We start from the raw sequence: 27277 nt of genomic DNA on the forward strand, positions 1-27277 counted from the left end.
AAATTGATCTCTTAGCAGTTTATCCGCTCCGGTGTTAAAAATGGGTTCAGCCAGTGTAAGTGATTTAAGGGCTTCCTGCAGGTTTAAGGCAAAGTCTCTCACGCCCTCATTAACTTTTTGTTTGCAATTAAAGAATCGTACTTTAGCTTTGCTGCTGGCAGTGGTTTCAAATGTAGCTTTTAATCCAGCAAATATGCGTTCAACAGTGCCTTTTAGATCAGCTGCCCACGCTGTGACTTCTCGCTTAGCATGGCCACTTAACTGCATCATCAGGAGACTAACACGCTGAACTTCACCCACAGGGAACATGTCAAAATGGGCCAGCATCTTTTCTCTGAAATCATCAAGGGTATTAGGCTCACCTTCATACATTGGAAGCCATGGGCCACCCGGGGTATATGGCATCAGCACCGGCATGATGGGCGCCACTCCTTGCACCGCTGCGCTACCGGACTCTCTATCGACACTCTGTCTTTCAGCTGCATTAGCGTCGCCGGGTGCTGCGGCGTCTCCGTGCTGCGACATACTGTGCCCCCTTAGTTAATCCGGACCCTTCCGGTCCTCCGCTTCCGTCGGGATAGTGTAGATTCGTTCCGCTGTGCTGCAGGATCGATTTTCCCCTTGCTCTGATGTCAGAGCGCTCAGCTTGGTGCCGCCCACAATGACACGCCCCCTGCTGCTCCCACCCACCGCGCTCTATAATGGCGGATTCTGAAGTTTTTCAGTTAGACTGGGGCTCAGGTGATGGCGTAGCTCAATTAACAGTCTCGTGCCTAACGGTTATGAAGTGATTACCTCAGGGGATGGCGGCCATCTTTACTCCATTATAACCAATGGGGAAAAGTCACTTTCAATAGTTTTCAATGGGGAATGGATTTTTCTTTAATAAAGTCAATTTTCAAGATTTTTCATCCAAGTTTTCACAGTTTTGGGCTCCAATCACGGCACACAATACCCGGTATACAGGCTGGCTAGATCCTGTTCGTGACGCCAATTGTAACGCCCAAGAGACCGGGGTACCCAGCACCAGACCAATGGGGTCTGTCTCTTGAGGGGGGTGTCACGGGTGGCTTGACCCGGTGCTGTGGCCTCAGGCAATGCACAGTGTAAAGGGTATCGTGAGGGAACAGGCACTTACTTGATCAGCAGCAGGTTCTCCCAGCGGTGATGATCCCAATCCTGGATAGATGGCTATTGTCCAAATGAAAGACTGAGGCACTGAAACGTTTAACCAGTTTACTTTAACAAAAAAGGATTTACAACCAGTCCTGTCACCGGAGTCTGTATGGGAACTCTGAGTTACTTTTACCCTGCCGGGGTCTTCGCCTCTTATTGTACGCAATTTCTGTGTGGCCCTGCTGCTGTATGTGAACTGGCTGCCGGCCCAATCTGTCCCCTCCGGGTCCTGGTTCGACGGGCAACCCGAGTCCTTTTATCGGCTTACCCCCTCCAGGAGTACCGCTGAACTCTGTGTCTGTTGCTGCGTCCGACCCTAGTGAAGCTGATATCACCTCACATTTTTCCGGTTGCTGTATTATATGTAATGAATACAGCCACGGATCCGGTATCCGTCTTTGCGCCTGTTCTGGGTAGTGATTAATGCTACCCGGTTCTCACAATGTCCTTTTTCTCTATCCCTCTTCTCCTCAGGCCGGTGATTTAGGCCTGGTAACAGTCACAGGGCTGTTAGAGATTCAACTGTATGACCTCTCACTTTCAGCTCCTTAGCCCAACTGCCAGTTCTTCTCTCAGACCAGAATGGATCGAGGGGAGTCTCTGGAGCTCCCCCTTCTGGCCAGAGGTGGTAGTGCAGTCTTGCTATTTTAGTATTTGCATTTACTGTCAGTAACTATTTTTGTGGCAAATACCCCTAGGGGTGCCACAAGAACATTTAACTTTTTTCACAAAAAATTCAGTTCAGATCCAATTTGTTTTATTTTACCAAGGGTAACAGGAGAAGTTGGACCCCAAAAGTTGTTGTACAATTTTTCCTGAGTACGCTGATGCCCCATATGTGGGGGTAAACCACTGTTTGGGCGCATGGCAGAGCTCGGAAGGAAAGGAGCGCCATTTGACTTTTCAATGCAAAATTGGCTGGAATTGAAATAGGACGCCATGTCGTGTTTGGAGAGCTACTGATGTGCCTAAACAGTGGAAACCCCCCACAATTGACCCCATTTTGGAAACTAGACCCTCTAAGGTACCTATCTAGATGTGTGATGAGCACTTTGAACCCCCAAGTGCTTCACTAAAGTTTATAATGTAGAGCCATGAAAATAAAAAAAATCATTTTTTTCCCACAAAAATGATCTTTTAGCCCGCAATTTTTTATTTTCCCAAGGGTAACAAGAGAAATTGGACCCCATATGTGGGGGTAAACCCCTGTTTGGGCGCACGACAGAGCTTGGAAGGGAAGGAGCACCGTTATACTTTTTCAACACAGAATTGGCTGGAATTGAGATCGGACGCCATATCGTGTTTGGAGAGCCCTGATTTGCCTAAACAGTGGAAACCCCCCCAATTCTAACTGAAACCCTAATCCAAACACACCCCTAACCCTAATCCCAACCCTAACCACACCCCTAACCCCAACACACCCCTAACCCCAACACACCCCTAATCCCAACCGTAAACGTAATCCATCCCTAACCCTAACTTTAGCCCTAACCCTAATGGGAAAATGGAAATATATTTAAAAAAATTATTTTATTATTTTTCCCTAACCAAGGGGGGTTTGATTTACTATTTATAGCGGGTTTTTATGTTTGGCAGCTGTCACACGCTAAAAGACGCTTTTCATTGCAAAAAATAGTTTTTGCGTCACCACATTTTGAGAGCTATAATTTTTCCATATTCTGGCCCACAGAGTCATGTGAGGTCTTGTTTATTGCGGGACGAGTGTGACGTTTTGATTGGTACCATTTTTGGGCACATGACATTTTTTGATCGCTTTTTATTCCGATTTTTGTGAGGCAGAATGAACAAAAACCAGCAATTCATGAATTTTTTTTTTTTTTTTTTTGGGGGGGGGGGGATTTATACCGTTCCACGTTTGGTAAAATTGATAAAGCAGTTTTATTTTTTGGTTCAGTATGATTACAGCGATACCTCATTTTTCTTTTTTTTAAGTTTTGTAGCTTTTATGCAATAAAAACTTTTATATAAAAAAATAATTCTTTTGCATCGCTTTATTCTGAGGGCTATAAATTTTTTTATTTTTCTGGTGATGGAGTTATATGGCTGCTTGTTTTTTGCGGGACAAGATGACGTTTTCAGCGGTACCATGTTTATTTATAGTTGTCTTTTGATCGCGTGTTATTCCACTTTTTGTTCGGTGGTATGATGATAAAACATTGTTTTTTTGCCTTTTTTTTAATGGTGTTCACTAAAGGGGTTAACTAGTGGGACAGTTTTCTAGGTCGGGTCGTTACGGACGCGGCGATACTAAATATGCTGGCAACACTGTGTGAGAAAATTCTCACGCAGTATTGCTGTAAAGCGAGAGAATGAACTCAGGTAACCTCTTAAGCGATGCACTGCAGGAGCCTTATCTGTGCCAGTGCCTCACAGGAGGCTTATAGAGCAGTGATGTCACCCAATGTCACTGTTCTATAGGGGAGATCACCGTGGGACACTCGTTATTAATTGGACTGCATCAGACCAGGGAGTATACTGTTGGTTTATTATTTTTTATCTTTTGCAGGTGATCGATGGCTTCGGGGAATTAGGAGTGGTTGTAAGTATGGTGAAATTAAGAAAATTTAAAATACTTTTTTCTGGCTGTGTCTTTTTTATAACTCTTTCACTACTATAGGATTAGTAATGGATAGGTGTCTTATTGACGCCTCTCCTTTACTAACCGGGCTTAATGTCACCTTACAGTACAAAGGTGACATTAACCCCTTATTACCCCATATGCCACCGCTACAGGGCAGTGGAAAGAGAGAGGCTAAGTGCCGAAATTGGCGCATCTTACAGATTCGCCATTTCTGGGGCGGCTGGGAGCTGGTATTTGTAGCCAGGGGGGGCAATATCCATGACACCTCTCTCTAGGCTATGAATATCAGCCTTCAGCTGTCTGCATACCCTTTCTGGCTATTATAGGAGGCCCAACATAATTTTTTGGGGGGTCCCCCTATTTTAATAGCCAGTAAAGGCTAAATATACAGCTGCGGCCTGATATTCATAGCTTGGGAAGATGCATGGGTATTAACCCCTTCCCAGACTATAAACATCGGCCCCCAGCCGTCTGCTTTTGAGTCGCCCGCCAGGGCCTAGGAGTACTCGGTGCTGGGTCTGGTACTTAAAGGGATGTGTCACGGCAGCGGCGACTCGGTCCGTGGCCTGGGTGCCCAAGTAAAAGAGATAGTCTTTAAAGGGGCTTTGTGAATAAAGTTTGTGACGCCACCTATGGTTCTCGGTTAGATATGACTGACGCTGCTTAAAGGGGTCCACTGGGGTGATGTTATGGCAGCTAAGATGGTATGGCTTCCCACAGGTGAAGCTGGATCCCCAGGGCTCCCGGTGTATAGTTGAAGATGGTGGGTGGTGTAGCAAGAAACGGAGGGCACAGGTCTGCAGTCTCTTTACCTGGTTTACTGATGAATTCAGGCAGCCACAGGCCAGGGTACCGGATCACAGGTCCAGGTATGGTCCGGCTGGCTTGGAAGCAAGTTGGGAGTCCTCCTTACCAGGTGGGGTTAGAAGCCTTCCTTCTAGCGCTGTGGTGTAGTCCCTTGCTGCCTTAAGCCTCTCACAAGGTCCTCATGTGTTCTCTCTGTCCTCCAGGTTGGTAGGACACTACCCGTACGACAGGTAGCTCGAGCCTTTTTACAGGGTCTCTGTCACGACCTGGGCTCTATGCGCTACTGTGTCGTCATGTGTAAGGGCGGACAGGTGACTTGTAATCCAGCTGTCCTACCAATTTCTGCTGTGAGCCGTGGAGTCCTTCACAACCTCGGTCTTACGGCTACCGGTGTCTGCGCTCAGTAGGGAGGTAGCCCAGTCGCAGTTTACTCTCCAGTTCTTCACTCTCCTGTGTTCCACTATCCCTACACGCTCACTACAGCTTATTCTCTTCCCTGTTCTATCTCCTTCCAGAAGCTGCAGCACTTCTCGTGGCTGCATGGCCCCCTTCTTCCTCTCTGCCTCAGACTGCTCCAGGTCCAATACCCCTGCACAGAGAGAGATAAATTTAGTCTAAAGAGGTTTCGCAGGTACCCATTCAGATGAAGACGTTTATTCTCAGCGAGGAAAGGCAAGTGTAGGACCTGGGACAGAAGTAGCGGTCGATCAAATAACTGACGATATGACACCCACAGATGTGCTGAAATAGTAATAATTAAAAGGTTGTGCAAAATGTGCAAATACAAGAGGACCACTACTTAATCATGAATGGCAGACCATTCGGTGTAAGGCTACGTTCACATTAGCGTTGCGCGCCGCTGCGTCGGCGAAGCAACGCACGACGCACAAAAAAACGCGCGCAAACGCACGCAAAAACGCTGCGTTTTGCGACGTGTGCGTTGTTTTTTGACGAAAATCGGACGCACGAAAAATGCAACATGTTGCATTTTCTTGCGTCCGACGCTAGCGTCGGAAACGACGCACGTGTTGGAAAACGCAACAAAAAAAACGCACGCGTCCCCCATGTTAAACATAGGGGCGCGTCGCCGCTGCGTCGCCGACGCAACAGCGACGCACATTAGCGGAACGCTAATGTGAACGTAGCCTAAGAGTGAAAAAAAGAACCTAAAGTATGGAAATCAAGATTATGATAAAACCCTACATGGGTGTATAAAGAATACCCAGGTAAAATAATAAAAAATATATAAAAATATAAAACCAAGGAAAGGTACAATGAACTAAAATGCCTTTATTACATAAATATATATATATTATACAGGGCAACAATAGGCAACCACAAAAAGTGTGCCTGTAACTGGAGGACAGAATAATAAAAATAGCAGCAATATAGTAACGGACACAGAGAGGGCTAGGTGTATATAAAAAAGAAAGCAAAAAATATACAAAAAAATAGAAATAAAGAGCAATATATATATGTATACTATGTATATAGATGGCAATATTAGTATAATATCCGTATGTAGAAAAATGGCCGTATAATAGAGGGAAAGGATGGGCACTGAGCAGGCTAAATGAGGGCTATGTAGAAAAATTATATATAAAAAATATATATATACTAATGAAAGTGTAATTTAAGAACACATAACGTGTAAAGTGTCCACAATGGAAAAAGGTGCAAATAAACGTGCAATATAAAGCAAATCAGGCTAGAAGTACAAAAGGACTACTAAGTGATCAAACACCAGTAAACACACAACGTGTAGGAGTGGTGAAAAAATGAGCCCAAGATCACAGAAGCTGCTCAATGTAGAAATGACCATACGGCCACCAACGATAATTACCTCTGCCAACTAAGTGTCCGGTCCTCCAGGTACAACAGAGGTAATTATCGTTGGTGGCCGTATGGTCATTTCTACATTGAGCAGCTTCTGTGATCTTGGGCTCATTTTTTCACCACTCCTACACGTTGTGTGTTTACTGGTGTTTGATCACTTAGTAGTCCTTTTGTACTTCTAGCCTGATTTGCTTTATATTGCACGTTTATTTGCACCTTTTTCCATTGTGGACACTTTACACGTTATGTGTTCTTAAATTACACTTTCATTAGTATATATATATTTTTTATATATAATTTTTCTACATAGCCCTCATTTAGCCTGCTCAGTGCCCATCCTTTCCCTCTATTATACGGCCATTTTTCTACATACGGATATTATACTAATATTGCCATCTATATACATAGTATACATATATATATTGCTCTTTATTTCTATTTTTTTGTATATTTTTTGCTTTCTTTTTTATATACACCTAGCCCTCTCTGTGTCCGTTACTATATTGCTGCTATTTTTTTGCTGCTATTTTTTATTATTCTGTCCTCCAGTTACAGGCACACTTTTTGTGGTTGCCTATTGTTGCCCTGTATAATATATATATTTATGTAATAAAGGCATTTTAGTTCATTGTACCTTTCCTTGGTTTTATATTTTTATATATTTTTTATTATTTTACCTGGGTATTCTTTATACACCCATGTAGGGTTTTATCATAATCTTGATTTCCATACTTTAGGTTCTTTTTTTCAAGTGTAGGACCTGGTATAAGAGAGATGCTCTAATGTGGCTACCAGGTACACATAAATTGGCCAATTTATGCGCTAAACGCTCTCGTTTTTTCATATTTCTAGTGCAGTAATGCAGTTCAATTTTCATGTTTGCAGGTTTTAGCGTCGGAGTGTGCTGCCTTATTTATTTGACTTTGCTCCAGTCTGCTGTCTGGCACTCACTGACTGAACTCAACTCTCTTTCCCTCCAGAGCAGAATATATCAGAGCTCCCCCTTCTGGCCTGGAGTATGAACATGTTGCATGCTTATGATTACCTGATAAGAGAGATCCTTCCTCTCTTCCAAGCGTGACATCACTCTCCTGAGGAAAGCAATGCCACTGTGACAACCAGGAACCTAGGGTGTCACACTTTCCCTCTCTGGTGCAGAAAATTGCGCGGGTGCCCACGCCATTTTTTTTTTTCAATTTTTTTTAAATTAAACAGATATTGCGCTTAATAATGCAGATTTTGGGTGTCTTTAACTCTTTATATACCATTTTATTATGTTTATTACTAAACATCGGGCTTGGTATCTATCTATCTATAGATATATCTATCCATCGACTGTTGTGTTTGAAACTGTTAAACTGTAAAGCGCTGTAGAATATGTTGGCGCTATATAAATAAAGATTATTATTTTCCATTATCTATCTATCTATCTATTTATCTGTGTGTGTAAACATTATTCTTCAATGGAGTATGTATATGAAGAGGTTGGACAAGAAATGACATCACAATTCTTTTTTTTTTGTTCAATAATAGATCTTTATTTAGCTTTCAAAAAGGCATACAAATCTGCATGAAAATCCGCATCAAAAATGCATAAAAAAGTGCATCAAATCCGCACTTGCATTTTCTGTAAAGAGAGGAATAATCTGCACAGAAAATTCCACAGGCAAATCTGCAACGTGTGCACATACCCTAATAGAGTCAGGAAGTGATGTCACATTTTCAACTTCTGTTGACTGTTTCCATGGTAACGCTCCTGGGGAAAGTAAGTACAGGAAGAGCACTGATACAGAATAGACCTGACTGCAGGTGCTCGTATAAATGTTCTCTGTATTATCATCACTACAAAGTATAAATCACTGCCTCCCACTCTTCTGAAATACTTTGTGCTGCTTTGCTGTTTGATCCTTTGGTGCTCAAGATGCTGAGATCTAGGACATTGCATGACTCAAGAAACATTACCGAGGTGACCAGAACATAATGAGAAAAATTAATTCTATTTAGTTAAAAATAATATATATTTCAATTATATGTATTTTTATATAAATTTGTTAATATTTGCTGTCTTCATACTCTAGAGAGAAGAGATCCTAAAGGACACAGAGATAGAACTAGAACGGTAATAAATATTATGTGACGTGTTATAGACAGAGGTGATGTCACTGCTGTAATATATAATTATATGTGAGGAGCGGTGATGTCACTGCTGTAATATATCATTATATGTGAGGAGCGTTGATGTCGCTGCTGTAATATATCATTATATGTGGGGAGCGGTGATGTCACTGCTGTAATATATCATTATATGTGAGGAGCGGTGATGTCACTGCTGTAATACATCATTATATGTGAGGAGCGGTGATGTCACTGCTGTAATATATCATTATATGTGAGGAGCGGTGATGTCACTGCTGTAATATATCATTATATGTGGGGAGCGGTGATGTCACTGCTGTAATATATCATTATATGTGAGGAGCGGTGATGTCACTGCTGTAATATATCATTATATGTGAGGAGCGGTGATGTCACTGCTGTAATATATCATTATATGTGAGGAGCGGTGATGTCACTGCTGTAATATATCATTATATGTGGGGAGCGGTGATGTCACTGCTGTAATATATCATTATATGTGAGGAGCGGTGATGTCACTGCTGTAATATATCATTATATGTGAGGAGCGGTGATGTCACTGCTGTAATATATCATTGTTTGTGAGGAGCGGTGATGTCACTGCTGTAATATATCATTATATGTGAGGAGCGGTGATGTCACTGCTGTAATATATCATTATATGTGAGGAGCGGTGATGTCACTGCTGTAATATATCATTATATGTGAGGAGCGGTGATGTCACTGCTGTAATATATCATTATATGTGAGGAGCGGTGATGTCACTGCTGTAATATATCATTATATGTGGGGAGCGGTGATGTCACTGCTGTAATATATCATTATATGTGAGGAGCGGTGATGTCACTGCTGTAATATATCATTATATGTGAGGAGCGGTGATGTCACTGCTGTAATATATCATTATATGTGAGGAGCGGTGATGTCACTGCTGTAATATATCATTATATGTGGGGAGCGGTGATGTCACTGCTGTAATATATCATTATATGTGAGGAGCGGTGATGTCACTGCTGTAATATATCATTATATGTGAGGAGTGGTGATGTCACTGCTGTAATATATCATTGTTTGTGAGGAGCGGTGATGTCACTGCTGTAATATATCATTATATGTGAGGAGCGGTGATGTCACTGCTGTAATATATCATTGTTTGTGAGGAGCGGTGATGTCACTGCTGTAATATATCATTGTTTGTGAGGAGCGGTGATGTCACTCGTGCCTTAGGTTAAAGTTTTTTCCCTTTTCTCATAATGTGTTATATGTGACTTGCAGTCAACGTAGTCTCCAGGACATGTATGAATGGAAAGTGGACACACGTGGGGTCAATGCTGCCCGTATCCAAAAACGTCAAAACATCCAGAAACAACAAGAAATCCAATTGGCAAATAAAGAACTTGTAATGGTGAGAAAAAAGCACAGCAGAAGTACGATTATCTCATTATAATTATCATCAGCATAAATGTATTATTGCCTCTTTATACAAGAATATAAGTACTATAATACCGCCCCATGTACAAGAATATAACTACTATAATACTGCTCCTATGTTCAAGAATATAACTGCTATAATTCTGCTCCTATGTTCAAGAATAGAACTATTATAATACTGCAACCTATGTACAAGAATATAACTACTATAATACTGTCTCCCATGTACAAGAATATAAGTACTATAATACTGCCCTTATGTGCAAGAATATAACTACTATAATATTGCTCCTATGTACAAGATTATAACTATTATAATACTGCCCCCTATGTACAAGAATATAACTACTATAATACTGCCCCAATGTACAAGAATATAACTACTATAATTCTTCCCCCTATGTACAAGAATATAACTACTATAATACTGCCCCTATGTACAAGAATATAACTACTATAATACTGCTCCTATGTACAAGAATAGAACTATTATAATACTGCAACCTAAGTACAAGGATATAACTACTATCGAGTATTATGTACTGGGTTTTTCCCTCTGTTCCCCTTGCCTCCCCTATTTTCCTTTCTTCCCTCCCCCCCCTCCCTCTTTCTGAAGTTATCTGATGTGTTATTTGACATGTAATATCTCAATAAAAATCTATTGGTTCAAAAAGAATATAACTACTATAATACTGTCTCCTTTGTACAAGAATATAACTACTATAATACTGCCCTTATGTACAGTATAGTCCTCCATACAGTATTCTGGGCACCACAGTGCTCCTTACAGAATAAGGAGCCCCATATATTGCTCCATAATAATAATAATAATAATAATAATAATCTTTATATAGCGCCAACATATTCCGCAGCGCTTTACAGTTTAACAGTTTCAAACACAACAGTCATAGGTAACAATGTTAACAATACAGTAATAAAGCAAAATAAGACAAAATAAGACGACCCTGCTCGTGAGAGCTTACAATCTACAATGAGGTGGGGGAGATACAAAGTACAGGTGTGTATTTACAATGATGTATTTACAATGATGATCCAGCCATCTTCAGGGAGTGGGGGGTAGATGGAGATAGTGAATGGGCTACACACACACAAACATAAAATGAGTTTGATTAGGGAATGTGATAGGCCGCTCTGAACAAATGTGTTTTGAGCGAGCGTCTAAAACTATGCAAGTTGTGGATGGTCCTAATATCTTGGGGTAGAGCATTCCAGAGGATTGGCGCAGCACGGGAGAAGTCTTGGAGTCGGGAATGGGAGGTACGGATTAGTGCAGAGGTTAGTCGAAAGTCATTTGCAGAGCGCAGTGGTCAGCTAGGCCGATAGACCGAAATGAGGGAGGAGATGTATGGGGGTGCCGCACTGTGGAGAGCTTTGTGGGTGAGAACAAGTACTTTGAATTGTATCCTGTAATGAATGGGCAGCCAGTGTAACGACTGGCGAAGAGCGGACACGTCCGAGTAACGATTAGCCAGATGGACAACCCTGGCTGCCGCATTAAGGATAGACTGGAGAGGGGAAAGTCGCATGAGGGGGAGGCCAATTAATAGAGCGTTACAGTAGTCCAGGCGGGAGTGAATCAGGGCGACAGTGAGGGTTTTAGTTGTCTCCATGGTGAGAAAAGGGCGGATTCTAGAGATGTTCTTTAGGTGTAAGCGGCAGAAGCGGGCAAGAGATTGTATGTGGTAGGTGAAGGAGAAATCAGAGTCAAACATAACACCCAGACAGCGTGCCTGCTGCCGGGGTGTTATTATGGTGCCACCCACGGAGAGGGAAATGTCAGATTTAAGGAGGTTAGTAGATGGCGGGAGCAGAAGTTGTTCAGTTTTGGAGAGGTTGAGTTTCAGATAGAGAGCGGACATGATGTTGGAGACGACTGCAGACAGATAGTCAGTGGCGTTCTGTAGTACAGCAGGGGTAAGGTCAGGGGAGGATGTGTATAGTTGTGTGTCATCGGCATAAAGATGGTACTGAAAGCCAAATCTGCTGATGGTCTGTCCAATTGGGGCCGTATAGAGAGAGAAAGGGGCCAAGGACTGAGCCCGGAGGTACCCCGACAGTGAGAAGAAGAGGAGATGAAGTGGAGCCAGAGAACAGAAGACTGAAGGAGCGGTCAGAAAGATAGGAGGAGAACCAGGAGAGAGCAGTGTCCTTAATGCCTAGTGACCGGAGCCTAGAGAGTAGGAGAGGGTGGTCAACAGTGTCGAAAGCTGCAGAAAGGTCAAGAAGAATGAGCAGAGAGTGGTCACCATTACGTTTTGCTGTCAGAAGGTCATTGGTCACTTTGATGAGTGCAGTTTCTGTCGAATGTAGGGGGCGGAAACCGGACTGTGAAGGGTCTAGGAGGGAATGAGTGGAGAGGTACCGGGTAAGGCGGGAGTAGACTAGGCGCTCCAGGAGTTTTGAGATGAAGGGGAGATTGGAGACCGGTCTGTAGTTGTTTGTGCAGGATGGGTCGAGGGTGGGTTTCTTTAGTAATGGAGTAATGATAGAGTGTTTGAAGGAGGAGGGGAAAATGCCAGAGGAAAGGGAGAGATTAAAAATTGTAGTTAGGTGAGTTGTGACGACTGGAGAGAGAGACTGGAGGAGGTGTGAGGGAATGGGGTCTGTGGTGCATGTAGTCGGACGAGAAGAGGAGAGGAGCTTGGAGACTTCTTCTTCTGTGATGGGATCGAATGTGGAGAGTGAGCCAGGGGAGATGCAGGGAGGAATGGGAGTCATTGCACTTGGTGTCTGGGAGCGGATTTCCTGACGGATATTGTCTATTTTCTCTATAAAGTGGGAGGCCAGGTCATCAGCACAAATGTCTGTGATAGGGTCTTGTGCTTTTGGCCTGAGGAGGGAGTGAAAGGTGTTAAAAAGTTTCTTGGGGTTGTTGGATAGTGAGGAGATCAGGGTGGTGTAGTAGGACTGTTTGGCGAGGTGAAGGGCAGAGTTATAGGTCCTTAACATAAATTTGAAGTGTATGAAGTCTTCTGGTGTGCGAGTTTTCCTCCATAAGCATTCAGCACTCCTAGAGCATCGCTGGAGAAATCAGGTTTGCGATGTGAGCCAGGGCTGTTTCACTCTGTGTTTGGAGGTTCTGAGGGTGAGGGGAGCTACTTGGTCCAGGTTGCTTCTAAGAGTGTCATTGTAGTGATGTACAGCCAGATCAGGACAGGAAAAAGAAGAGATTGGGGACAGTGATGATTGTAAGGAGTCTGAAAGTGTATGAGGGTTAATGGCTTGTAGATTTCTGAATGTGTGGTAGGTAGGAGAGTGCTGGGGTGGGCGAGGAATTGTGAGTGTGAAGGAGAGAATGTTGTGGTCAGAGAGGGGAAGTGGTGAGTTATCTAGGTAAGAGATTGAACCGAGCCGGACAAAGACCAGGTCCAGGGTGTTACCGTCTTTGTGTGTTTCAGAGGTTGAGAGCTGTCAGAGGCCTAGGGAAGTGGTTAGTGATAGAAGCTGGGATGCAGATGTGGAAGTGGGGCTGTTAATGGGGATGTTGAAGTCTCCCAGGATAAGGGTTGGTAGTTCTGAGGACATGAAGTGCGGCAGCCAGGCTGAGAAGTGGTCCAGGAAGTGGGTGGGTGAGCCTGGGGACCGGTATATGACCGCTACTCTGAGGGAGAGGGGACCGAAGAGCCTGATGGTGTGGACCTCAAAAGAAGGGAATGAAAGTGAAGGAACTGGGGGTATAACCTGGAACGTGCATTGGGGGTACAAGAGTATGCCAACTCCACCACCAGGTCTGTTTGTGGGTCTTGGGGAATGGGAGAATTGTAAGCCACCATGGGAAATGGCAGCAGGGGAGACAGTGTCAGAGTCCTGGATCCAGGTTTCAGTGAGGGCCAGCAGATTCAGAGAGTTGTTCACAAAGTAGTTGTGCAGGAAAGGAAGCTTGTTACATACAGACCGTGGATTCCAAAGGGCACAATTGAAAGGGAGAGATGATGGAGTACAGTATAATGAGCCCCATATATTGCTCCATACAGTATAATGAGCCCCATATATTGCTCCATACTGTATAATGAGCCCCATATATTGCTCCATACAGTATAATGGCCACACATGATGCTCCATACTGTATAATGGCCACACATGATGCTCCATACTGTATAATGACCACACAGTGCTCTATACTGTATAATGGCCACACAGTGCTCCATACTGTATAATGGCCACACAGTGTTCCATACTGTATAATGGCCACACAGTGCTCCATACTGTATAATGGCCACACAGTCAACGTCGGACTGGAGCACCTTGGGCCCACCAGAGAAAATCATTCTTGGGGCCCACTATGCAGCTACCTAGAAATACAAGACCACCAATTGTGTGGTAAAACACGCTAATATCAGGGTATAATATAAGGTAGTACATGTCTTAATTATGTAGCAGGTGTTGGGGTAGAATCATAGAGGGGTAGCCCCCTCATAGAATATAATGTCACCCCCTGAGAGAATAAGGCAGCCCCACCACAGAATATAATGCAGCCCCCCATAGCGTACACTGTAGACCCCTCATATAGTAATATGGAGCCCCCCCAGAATATAATGTAGTCCCCTGAGAATAATGTAGCCCCCCTCACAAAGTATAATGCAGCCCCTCTCCACCCCCCTCATTGTCCTCATCACCACCTCCATCATTGCCTTCTTCTCCCCCACCACCCATCACTGCCCATTCCACCATCTCCATCATTGCCTTCTCCCCCACCATCATTGCCTATTTCATCACCTCCATCATTGCCTCCCCCCACCACCATCATTGCCCATCACCTCCATCATTGCCTCCCCACCACCTCCATCACTGTCTCCCCCACCGCCATCATTGCCTCCTCTCACCATCATTGCCCATCACCTCCAACATTGCCCATCACTTCCATCGTTGCCTCTCCTCACAATCATTGCCCCCCACCATCATTGACCATCACTTCCATCATTGTCTCCCCCCACCGCCATCATTGCCCATCATCTCCATCACTGTCTCCCCCCACCGCTATCATTGCCCATCGCCTGCACTATTGCATCCCCCACCAATATCATTGTGCTTCCCCACTAACACACACGCAGGCACACACACACACACATGACACAGACACACACAGGCACACTCACACAGAGACACACTCACACAGAGACACAGGCACACTCACACATGCCCTTTATGTATCCAGACCCCCTATACTAGGCCATCGTCATGTAATCAGACCCCAGATCAGCACTTTACGGTAATTCAGATCTCTGACCAGACCCTTATATAAATAGCAAACCCCAGACTAGCCCCCTAAATATATTTAGATCTCGGTCCAGGCCCCCTATATTTTCATACCAGAGAGTGGACCCTTTATAATATTATCATAGCCCATATATTTTATAAGACCCTAGACCAAACCCCTATATTAATATAGACCAGACCCCCCCATATTATCACACCCCATATTATGCCCATATATAGATGCCAGACTCCAAACCACTGCCCCCTAAATATAGTCAGACCCCAAATTAGGCCCCTATATTAATATCATACTCCAGATCAAACCTCCGTGTATAATCAGACCTCAGACCAGTCACCAGACCCCCTAACACAACTCAGATCCCAGATCCGTTCCCCTTATATATTCAAACCTCCTATAGTAATGTCAGACACCATGACTATGCATTGAGACATAATGTTGCATGGAGGAGCAAACGGTGGTGTACAGCTGCAGGCTGATACATGGTGCCCATCTGTGTGATTGGGTAGCCGACAGACACAGGCACACTCACACAGCACTGCTCACCTCCCTGCAGGCTGCAGCCTCTTCCTCGCTGGCAGCTTTCTGTGTGAGACAGTGTGCTGGATGATGACGTCATCCAGCTGGGCTGTCTCAGACAGGAAGCAGGACGCCGGGATGTGCTGCTGCTGCCAGGAGGTGAACTGCGCAGTGTGTCTGACTGTGTGCCTGTGTATGTGGTGCTGACGGTGCTTTGTGTGGTGCTGTGGTGGGGCTTTACATGCGGGCAGCGTTAGCCTCACCCTGCGGCTAACGCTGCCCGCTATTAAAGAGCAATAGTATTCACGCTTCTCCACGCCCATAGGGGCGTGGAGAAGCGTGAATATTCATTTAGCTTTAGCAGCGGGGACAGGATCCTGTCTCCAGCTGCTGCTAGGCTGGCACAGAGCGGGCCCCCTTGACTCAGGGGCCCCATAGCCACTGGCTAGGGGCCCCTGGAGCAGTGGGGACCCTAGGCAGCTGCTGGCAAGTATGCCAGAAGGTGTCAGTGCCTGGGCCCACCGGAGAATCCTCCTGTTCTCCGGTGGGCCAGTCGGAGCCTGCACACAGTGCTCCATACTGTATAATGGCCACACAGTGCTCCATACTGTATAATGGGCACACATAATGCTCCATACTGTATAATGATCACACATGATGCTCCATACTGTATAATGGCCACACAGTGCTTCATACTGTATAATGGGCACACATGATGCTCCATTCTGTATAATGATCACACATGATGCTCCATACTGTATAATAGCCACACATAGTGCTCCATACTGTATAATGGCCACACATGATGCTCCATACTATATAATGGCCACACATAATGCTCCATCTACTATATAATTGTCTAAGGGTCACTTCCGTCTGTCCTTCTTTCTTTCTTGCACGGATATTCATTCGCTGATTGCTCTCGGCAGCTGCCTGTAATGGCTGCCGCAACCAATCAGCGACGGCCACAGTCCGATAAGTCCCTCCCTACTCCCCTGCAGTCTGTGCCTGCTCCATACTCCCCGCAGTCACCGCTCACACAGGGTTAATGCCAGCGGTAACGGACCGCGTTATGCCGCGGGTAACTCACTCCGTTACCGCCGCTATTAACCCTGTGTGAGCAAGTTTTTACTATTGACGCTGCCTATGCAGCGTCAATAGTAAAAGGATCTAATGTTAAAAATAATAAAAAATGATTATATACTCACCTTTCCCGCTCCTCGCGACGCTCCGGTGACCTCTCCATGGAAGCGGCAGGTTCCGCTGCCAACGATGGTATGGGAGAAGGACCTGCCATGACGTCACGGTCATTTGACCGCGGCGTCATCACAGGCCCAGCGCCTGCGAGAGAAGGACCTGCCATGACGTCACGGTCATGTGACCGCGACGTCATCACAGGCCCTGCGAGAGAAGGACCTCCCATGACGTCACGGTCATGTAACCGTCACGTCATGGCAGGTCCTTCTCGCGCAGGCGCGAAGAAGCTGCGGTACCATAGGACAGGCAGGGACAGCGTCAGGAGCGCCAGGAGCAGGTGAGTATTTCATATTCACCTGTCCGTGTTCCATCCGCCGGGCACCCCTCCGTCTTCCCGTCCTCTTGCAGTGACTGTGCAGGTCAGAGGGCGCGACGATGTATTAGTGTGCGCGCCGCCCTCTGCCTGAACAGTCAGTGCGGAGAGACGGGACGCTGAGGAGCAGCGACGAGAGGTGAGTATGTGATTTTTTTTTTATTGCAGCATTACATGTGGCACAATGCTGTATGGAGAGTCTATGGGGACATAAAGAACTGCATGGAGCATTAAATGGGACATCTATGGGGCCATAACTGCATGGAGCATTATATGGGACATCTATGGGGACTATTGTGAATTCCGCTCTTGGGCTCCCTCCGGTGGTTGTAAGTGGCACTTTTGTGAGTTCTGCTCTTGGGCTCCCTCTTGTGGTTTCAAGTGGTATGGCTGCTCCTTGGAGTTAGCTGTCATCAGCTGCCTCCACTTATCTTCTCTTCTGCTCGGCTATTTAGGCCTGGCTCTTCCTTCAGCCAGTGCCACTTGTAAATGGTTCCTGGTTGGATTCACATCTCTTTGGATTTCCCTGTTATCCTGACCAGTTCAGCAAAGCTAAGTTTTTGCTTGCGCTTTTCTGTTCACAGTTTGTGGACTTATCCGTTCAGTGCTTTCTATGTTTGTCCAGCGTTATCAGTATGAATTAATTCTGTCTTGCTGGAAGCTCTGGGAAGCAGATTTACCCTCCACACCTTTAGTCAGGTGTGGAGATTTTTTTGTAAACTCTGCGTGGATTTTTGTAGTGTCTTATACTGACCACACAGTATTCCATCCTGTCCTATCTATTAAGCTAGACTGGCCTCCTGTGCTCATCCTGGTTTCATTCTGTGTATGTCTTTTTCCTCTCCACTCACAGTCATAATTTGTGGGGGGCTAATCTATCCTTTGGGGATTTTCTCTGAGGCAAGATAGTTTTCCTGCTTCTGTCTTTAGGGGTAGTTAGCTCTTAGGCTGTGACGAGATGCCGAGGGAGAGTTAGGAGCATTCCACGGCTACTTCTAGGGTTGTGTTGAGCTTAGGGACTGCGGTCAGTACAGTTACCACTTCCTTCTGAGCTCGTTCCATGTTGCTCCTAGACCACCGCATCATAACAGTACGAGTGGCCAAAAATGAATTAAATGCATCTCAAAAGAAGGAAATTAAAGTTCTGAACCATTTTTTTTTCTGTGCTCTGGTTTGTCTTTTTTTTCCTCTTGATATCTGGGTGGTTCAGGATATATGCTTTGGCATGGATGTTCAGGGTTTGTTTTCTTGTGTGGATCAACTTGCTGCAAGAGTACAGAGTATCCAGGACTATGTTGTCCAGACTCCGGCTTTAGAGCCTGGAATCCCTACTCCTGATTTGTTTTTTTGGGGACAGATCCAAGTTTTTGAACTTTAAAAATAACTGCAGATTGTTCTTTGCTTTGAAACCCCGTTCCTCTGGTGATCCCATTCAGCAAGTAAAAATCATCATATCCTTGCTGCGTGGTGATCCGCAAGACTGGGCCTTTTCTCTTGAAACAGGGGATCCGGCATTATTGAATGTAGACGCATTTTTTCAAGCGCTCGGATTATTATATGACGAACCTAACTCTGTAGAGCATGCTGAGAAAACACTGTTGGCCCTGTGTCAAGGTCAGGAAGCGGCAGAGTTACACTGCCAGAAATTTAGAAAATGGTCTGTGCTCACTAAATGGAATGAAAAGGCTCTGGCTGCTATTTTCAGAAAAGGTCTTTCTGAAACCCTTAAAGATGTTATGGTGGGCTTTCCTACGCCTGCCGGTTTGAACGAATCTATGTCTCTAGCCATTCAGATTGATCGGCGTCTGCGCGAGCGCAAAGCTGTGCACCATATGGCAGTATCCTCTGAGCATAGTCCTGAACCTATGCAATGTGATAGGATTTTGACTAGAATAGAACGGCAGGAATTCAGACGTCAAGAAGGAAAACACACAGCAAGTCAGCAGGATCTAGGAGCAACATGGCAGATGTGACAACCTACATGGTGAGCTGCAGCATGTGCTACATGTTCACAGATCGACCAGAAGAAGAATCCAATTTCACCTGTCAGAAGTGTAGACTAGTGGCCCTTTTAGAAGAAAAGGTGCGGGGTCTGGAAGAAAGAATAGCAACTTTCTTCCCCAACAAGGACTTTGAAGAGTTGGGGAAGAAAGTAAAGGAACTGGATGCACAGGTAGTTTTTTCTTCTATCCTTCCAGTAGACGGGCATGGCACCAGGAGATGGAACAGGATCCTTGATGCAAACAACTGGCTAAGACGATGGTGCAGACAACAAGGATTTGGATTCCTGGACCACGGTGTGAATTACTGGTATGATGGACTCCTCGCCAGAGACGGACTACACCTCAACAAACCTGGGAAACACACATTCGCCAGAAGACTCGCTACACTCATCAGGAGGGCGTTAAACTAGAAGAAGAGGGGACGGGAAGAAAAACATTAGACTCGAACAAAGACGACCCAGGAAAACATACTCTGAAGGGAGGTAAGAACATTTCTAAAACAATCCACAGTGAGGAGATTGGAACAAAACAAAATCCTCTAAACTGCATGCTCGCAAACGCCAGAAGCCTGACAAACAAGATGGAAGAACTAGAAGCAGAAATATCTACAGGTAACTTTGACATAGTGGGAATAACCGAGACATGGTTAGATGAAAGCTATGACTGGGCAGTTAACTTACAGGGTTACAGTCTGTTTAGAAAGGATCGTAAAAATCGGAGAGGAGGAGGGGTTTGTCTCTATGTAAAGTCTTGTCTAAAGTCCACTTTAAGGGAGGATATTAGCGAAGGGAATGAGGATGTCGAGTCCATATGGGTTGAAATTCATGGAGGGAAAAATGGTAACAAAATTCTCATTGGGGTCTGTTACAAACCCCCAAATATAACAGAAACCATGGAAAGTCTACTTCTAAAGCAGATAGATGAAGCTGCAACCCATAATGAGGTCCTGGTTATGGGGGACTTTAACTACCCGGATATTAACTGGGAAACAGAAACCTGTGAAACCCATAAAGGCAACAGGTTTCTGCTAATAACCAAGAAAAATTATCTTTCACAATTGGTGCAGAATCCAACCAGAGGAGCAGCACTTTTAGACCTAATACTATCTAATAGACCTGACAGAATAACAAATCTGCAGGTGGTCGGGCATTTAGGAAATAGCGACCACAATATTGTGCAGTTTCACCTGTCTTTCACTAGGGGGACTTGTCAGGGAGTCACAAAAACATTGAACTTTAGGAAGGCAAAGTTTGAACAGCTTAGAGATGCCCTTAATCTGGTAGACTGGGACAATATCCTCAGAAATAAGAATACAGATAATAAATGGGAAATGTTTAAGAACATCCTAAATAGGCAGTGTAAGCGGTTTATACCTTGTGGGAATAAAAGGACTAGAAATAGGAAAAACCCAATGTGGCTAAACAAAGAAGTAAGACAGGCAATTAACAGTAAAAAGAAAGCATTTGCACTACTAAAGCAGGATGGCACCATTGAAGCTCTAAAAAACTATAGGGAGAAAAATACTTTATCTAAAAAACTAATTAAAGCTGCCAAAAAGGAAACAGAGAAGCACATTGCTAAGGAGAGTAAAACTAATCCCAAACTGTTCTTCAACTATATCAATAGTAAAAGAATAAAAACTGAAAATGTAGGCCCCTTAAAAAATAGTGAGGAAAGAATGGTTGTAGATGACGAGGAAAAAGCTAACATATTAAACACCTTCTTCTCCACGGTATTCACGGTGGAAAATGAAATGCTAGGTGAAATCCCAAGAAACAATGAAAACCCTATATTAAGGGTCACCAATCTAACCCAAGAAGAGGTGCGAAACCGGCTAAATAAGATTAAAATAGATAAATCTCCGGGTCCGGATGGCATACACCCACGAGTACTAAGAGAACTAAGTAATGTAATAGATAAACCATTATTTCTTATTTTTAGGGACTCTATAGCGACAGGGTCTGTTCCGCAGGACTGGCGCATAGCAAATGTGGTGCCAATATTCAAAAAGGGCTCTAAAAGTGAACCTGGAAATTATAGGCCAGTAAGTCTAACCTCTATTGTTGGTAAAATATTTGAAGGGTTTCTGAGGGATGTTATTCTGGATTATCTCAATGAGAATAACTGTTTAACTCCATATCAGCATGGGTTTATGAGAAATCACTCCTGTCAAACCAATCTAATCAGTTTTTATGAAGAGGTAAGCTATAGGCTGGACCACGGTGAGTCATTGGACGTGGTATATCTCGATTTTTCCAAAGCGTTTGATACCGTGCCGCACAAGAGGTTGGTACACAAAATGAGAATGCTTGGTCTGGGGGAAAATGTGTGTAAATGGGTTAGTAACTGGCTTAGTGATAGAAAGCAGAGGGTGGTTATAAATGGTATAGTCTCTAACTGGGTCGCTGTGACCAGTGGGGTACCGCAGGGGTCAGTATTGGGACCTGTTCTCTTCAACATATTCATTAATGATCTGGTAGAAGGTTTACACAGTAAAATATCGATATTTGCAGATGATACAAAACTATGTAAAGCAGTTAATACAAGAGAAGATAGTATTCTGCTACAGATGGATCTGGATAAGTTGGAAACTTGGGCTGAAAGGTGGCAGATGAGGTTTAACAATGATAAATATAAGGTTATACACATGGGAAGAGGGAATCAATATCACCATTACACACTGAACGGGAAACCACTGGGTAAATCTGACAGGGAGAAGGACTTGGGGATCCTAGTTAATGATAAACTTACCTGGAGCAGCCAGTGCCAGGCAGCAGCTGCCAAGGCAAACAGGATCATGGGGTGCATTAAAAGAGGTCTGGATACACATGATGAGAGCATTATACTGCCTCTGTACAAATCCCTAGTTAGACCGCACATGGAGTACTGTGTCCAGTTTTGGGCACCGGTGCTCAGGAAGGATATAATGGAACTAGAGAGAGTACAAAGGAGGGCAACAAAATTAATAAAGGGGATGGGAGAACTACAATACCCAGATAGATTAGCGAAATTAGGATTATTTAGTCTAGAAAAAAGACGACTGAGGGGCGATCTAATAACCATGTATAAGTATATAAGGGGACAATACAAATATCTCGCTGAGGATCTGTTTATACCAAGGAAGGTGACGGGCACAAGGGGGCATTCTTTGCGTCTGGAGGAGAGAAGGTTTTTCCACCAACATAGAAGAGGATTCTTTACTGTTAGGGCAGTGAGAATCTGGAATTGCTTGCCTGAGGAGGTGGTGATGGCGAACTCAGTCGAGGGGTTCAAGAGAGGCCTGGATGTCTTCCTGGAGCAGAACAATATTGTATCATACAATTATTAGGTTCTGTAGAAGGACGTAGATCTGGGTATTTATTATGATGGAATATAGGCTGAACTGGATGGACAAATGTCTTTTTTCGGCCTTACTAACTATGTTACTATGTTACTATGTAGAATAGGCTGTGTTTTTACTGTGGTGATTCGGCTCATGTTATCTCTGATTGCCCTAAGCGTACTAAGAGAGTCGCTAGGTCTGTTACCATTAGTACTATACAGCCTAAATTTCTCTTATCTGTGACCCTGATTTGCTCATTGTCGTCCTCTTCTGTCATGGCATTTGTGGATTCAGGCGCTGCCCTGAACTTAATGGACTTAGAATTCGCCAGGTGCTGTGGTTTTTCCTTGCAGCCTTTGCAGAGCCCTATTCCTTTGAGGGGCATTGATGCTACACCCTTGGCCAAGGATAAACCTCAGTACTGGACACAGATGACTATGTACATGGCTCCTGCACATCAGGAAGATTGCCGTTTTCTGGTGTTGCATAACCTGCATGATGTTGTTGTGCTGGGATTTCCATGGTTACAGGAACATAATCCGGTGCTGGATTGGAAAACTATGTCTGTGACTAGTTGGGGTTGTCAAGGGGTACATAGTGACGTTCCTTTGATGTCAATTTCCTCTTCCCCCTCTTCTGAGGTCCCTGAGTTTTTGTCGGATTTCCAGGATGTATTTGATGAGCCCAAGTCCAGTTCCCTTCCTCCACATAGGGACTGTGATTGTGCTATTAACTTGATTCCTGGTTGTAAGTTCCCTAAGGGCCGACTTTTCAATCTGTCTGTGCCAGAGCATGCCGCCATGCGGAGCTATGTTAAGGAACCTTTGGAGAAAGGGCATATTCGGTCCTCTTCGTCACCATTGGGAGCGGGTTTCTTTTTTGTTGCTAAGACCCTGTATTGATTATCGTCTTCTTAATAAGATCACGGTCAAATTCCAATACCCCTTGCCTTTGCTTACTGATTTGTTTGCTCAGATTAAGGGGGCTAGTTGGTTTACTAAGATTGACCTCCGAGGGGCATATAATCTTGTTCGTATTAAACAGGGTGACGAATGGAAAATTGCATTTAATATGCCCGAAGGCCATTTTGAATACCTTGTGATGCCATTTGGGCTCTCTAATGCTCCATATGTGTTCCAGTCTTTTATGCATGATATTTTCCGCAATTATCTTGATAAATTCATGGTCGTATATTTGGATGATATTTTGATTTTTTCCAATGATTGGGAGTCTCATGTGAAGCAGGTCAGGATGGTGTTCCAGATCCTTCGTGATAATGCTTTATTTGTGAAGGGGTCTAAGTGCCTATTCGGAGTTCAGAAGGTCTCGTTTTTGGGTTTTGTTTTTTCTCCCTCGTCTATAGAAATGGATCCTGTTAAGGTCCAAGCTATTCATGACTGGATCCAACCCACATCTGTGAAGGGTCTTCAAAAATTTTTGGGCTTTGCTAATTTCTATCGCCGTTTCATTGCCAACTTTTCCAGTGTGGTTAAGCCCCTTACTGATTTGACGAAGAAAGGCGCTGATGTGACGAATTGGTCCTCTGAGGCTGTTGAGGCCTTTCAGGAGCTTAAACGCCGATTTACTTCTGCCCCTGTGTTGCGTCAACCGGATGTTTCTCTTCCTTTTCAGGTTGAGGTCGACACTTCTGAGATTGGGGCAGGGGCCGTCTTGTCTCAGAGGGAGTCTGATGGTTCTTTGATGAAACCGTGTGCTTTTTTTTCCAGAAAGTTTTCGCCTGCAGAACGCAATTATGATGTCGGCAATCGGGAGTTGTTGGCTATGAAGTGGGCATTTGAGGAGTGGCGACATTGGCTTGAGGGAGCTAAACACCGTGTTGTGGTCCTGACCGATCATAAGAATCTGATTTACCTCGAGTCGGCCAAGCGGCTGAATTCTAGACAGGCTCGATGGTCCCTGTTTTTCTCCCGTTTTGATTTTGTGGTCTCGTATCTTCCGGGATCTAAGAATGTTAAGGCTGATGCCCTCTCTAGGAGTTTTTCGCCTGATTCTCCTGGAGTCCTTGAGCCGGTTGGCATTCTTAAGGAGGGGGTAATTCTTTCTGCTATCTCCCCTGATTTGCGCCGGGTGCTTCAGGAATTTCAGGCTGATAGGCCTGACCGCTGTCCAGTGGGGAAGCTGTTTGTTCCTGATAGATGGACAAGTAAGGTAATTTCTGAGGTTCATTGTTCAGTGTTGGCTGGTCATCCTGGGATTTTTGGTACCAGAGATTTGGTTGCTAGGTCTTTTTGGTGGCCTTCCTTGTCTCGCGATGTGCGTGCTTTTGTGCAGTCCTGTGGGACTTGCGCCCGGGCCAAGCCTTGCTGTTCCCGCGCTAGTGGGTTGCTTTTGCCTTTGCCGGTCCCTGAGAGGCCCTGGACGCATATTTCCATGGATTTTATTTCGGATCTTCCTGTTTCCCAGAAGATGTCTGTTATCTGGGTTGTTTGTGACCAGTTCTCTAAAATGGTCCATTTGGTACCTTTGCCTAAGTTGCCTTCCTCCTCAGATTTGGTTCCATTGTTTTTTCAGCATGTGGTTCGTTTGCATGGCATTCCGGAGAATATTGTGTCTGACAGAGGTTCTCAGTTTGTCTCTAGATTTTGGCGGGCCTTTTGTGCTAGGATGGGCATTGATTTGTCTTTTTCTTCGGCGTTTCCTCAGACTAATGGCCAAACTGAGCGAACTAATCAGACCTTGGAGACCTATTTGAGATGCTTTGTGTCTGCTGATCAGGATGATTGGGTGGCTTTCTTGCCGTTGGCCGAGTTTGCCCTTAATAATCGGGCTGGTTCGGCTACTTTGATTTCACCTTTCTTTTGTAATTTTGGTTTTCATCCTCGTTTTTCTTCTGGGCAGGTTGAGCCTTCTGATTGTCCTGGTGTTGATTCTGTGGTGGACAGGCTGCAGCAGATTTGGACTCATGTGGTGGACAATTTGACGTTGTCTCAGGAAAGGGCTCTGCGTTTTGCTAACCGCCGTCGGCGTGTTGGTCCCCGGCTTCGTGTGGGGGATTTGGTTTGGTTGTCTTCTCGTCATGTTCCTATGAAGGTTTCTTCTCCTAAGTTTAAGCCTCGGTTTATTGGTCCTTATAAAATTTCTGAAATTATTAATCCGGTCTCTTTTCGTTTGGCTCTTCCAGCCTCTTCTGCCATTCATAATGTTTTCCATAGATCTTTGTTGCGGAGATATGTGGTGCCCGTTGTTCCCTCAGTTGACTCTCCTGCCCCGGTGTTGGTTGAGGGAGAGTTGGAATATGAGGTTGAGAAGATTTTGGATTCTCGTTTTTCGAGGCGGAGGCTCCAGTATCATGTCAAGTGGAAGGGTTATGGCCAGGAGGATAATTCTTGGGTTGTTGCCTCCGATGTCCATGCTACTGATTTGGTTCGTGCTTTTCACTTGGCTCGTCCTGATCGGCCTGGGGGCTCTGGTGAGGGTTCGGTGACCCCTCCTCAAGGGGGGGTACTGTTGTGAATTCCGTTCTTGGGCTCCCTCCGGTGGTTGTAAATGGCACTTTTGTGAATTCTGCCCTTGGGCTCCCTCTGGTGGTTTTGAGTGGAACTGCTGCTCCTTGGGTTTAGCTTTAGCAGCTGCTTTCACTAATCGTCTCTCCTGGCTCTGCTATTTAACCTGGCTCTAGTCTTCAGCCTATGCCACTTGTCAATGTTCTCTGGCTGGATTCACATCTCTGCTTGGATACTCCTGGTTTCCTGACCAGTTCTGCTAAGATAAGTTCTGGCTTTGCTCATTTCAGTGCACATGTTGTGGACTTATTGTTCTGTGCATTCTATTTTTGTCCAGCTTGTCATTATGGATTTTTTCTGTTAGCTGGAAGCTCTGGGAAGCAGATTTACCCTCCACACCTTTAGTCAGGTGTGGAGATTTTGTAAACTCTGTGTGGATTGTTTTGTAGTTTTTATACTAACCGCACAGTATCCTTTCCTGTCCTATCTATCAAGCTAGACTGGCCTCCTACGCTAAAATCTGATTTCATCTCTGCGTATGTTATTTTCCCCTCTCACCGTCAATATTTGTGGGGGGCTATATTTCCTTTGGGGATTTTCTCTGAGGCAAGATAGATTTCCTGTTTCCATCTTTAGGTGAAGTTAGATCTTAGGCTGTGCCGAGGGGTCTAGGGAGCGTCAGGTACCCCCCATGGCTATTTCTAGTTGCGCTGCTAGGTTCAGGGTCTGCGGTCAGTACAGATACCACCTCCTTCAGAGCTTGTCTCATGTTGTTCCTAAACCACCAGATCATAACAGTGGCTATTATACAGTATGGAGCACTGTGTGGCCATTATACAGTATGGGGCACTGTGTGGCCATTATACAGTATGGAGCATCATGTGTGGCCATTATACAGTATGGAGCAATGTGTGGCCATTATACAGTATGGAGCATCATGTGGGGTCATTATACAATATGGAGCATCATGTGTGGCCATTATACAGTATGGAGCACTGTGTGGCCATTATACAGTATGGAGCATCATGTGGGGCCATTGTACAGTATGGAGCATCATGTGTGGTCATTATACAGCATGGAGCATTGTGGGGCCATTATACAGTATGGAGCATCATGTGTGGTCATTATACAGTATGGAGCATCATGTGTGGCCATTATACAGTATGGAGCATCAT

General features: G+C 44.6%; 1 protein-coding gene across 1 annotated transcript in view; it reads left to right on the forward strand.

Annotated features, from left to right (window-relative positions):
• Positions 1-8188: 8188 nt before the first annotated feature.
• CFAP141 (cilia and flagella associated protein 141) overlaps positions 8189-27277 on the forward strand; it is a 31531-nt gene continuing 12442 nt past the window's right edge. Inside the window, exons 1-3 of the mRNA XM_069745605.1 lie at positions 8189-8387; positions 8500-8540; positions 9833-9962. Coding sequence (XP_069601706.1) covers positions 8343-8387; positions 8500-8540; positions 9833-9962 — 216 coding nt within the window. The 5' untranslated portion in view covers positions 8189-8342. The remainder of the gene's footprint in view (positions 8388-8499; positions 8541-9832; positions 9963-27277) is intronic.

This window comes from Ranitomeya imitator, chromosome 1 (genome assembly GCF_032444005.1).
Source record: "Ranitomeya imitator isolate aRanImi1 chromosome 1, aRanImi1.pri, whole genome shotgun sequence".
NCBI classification, from domain to species: Eukaryota; Metazoa; Chordata; class Amphibia; order Anura; family Dendrobatidae; genus Ranitomeya; species Ranitomeya imitator.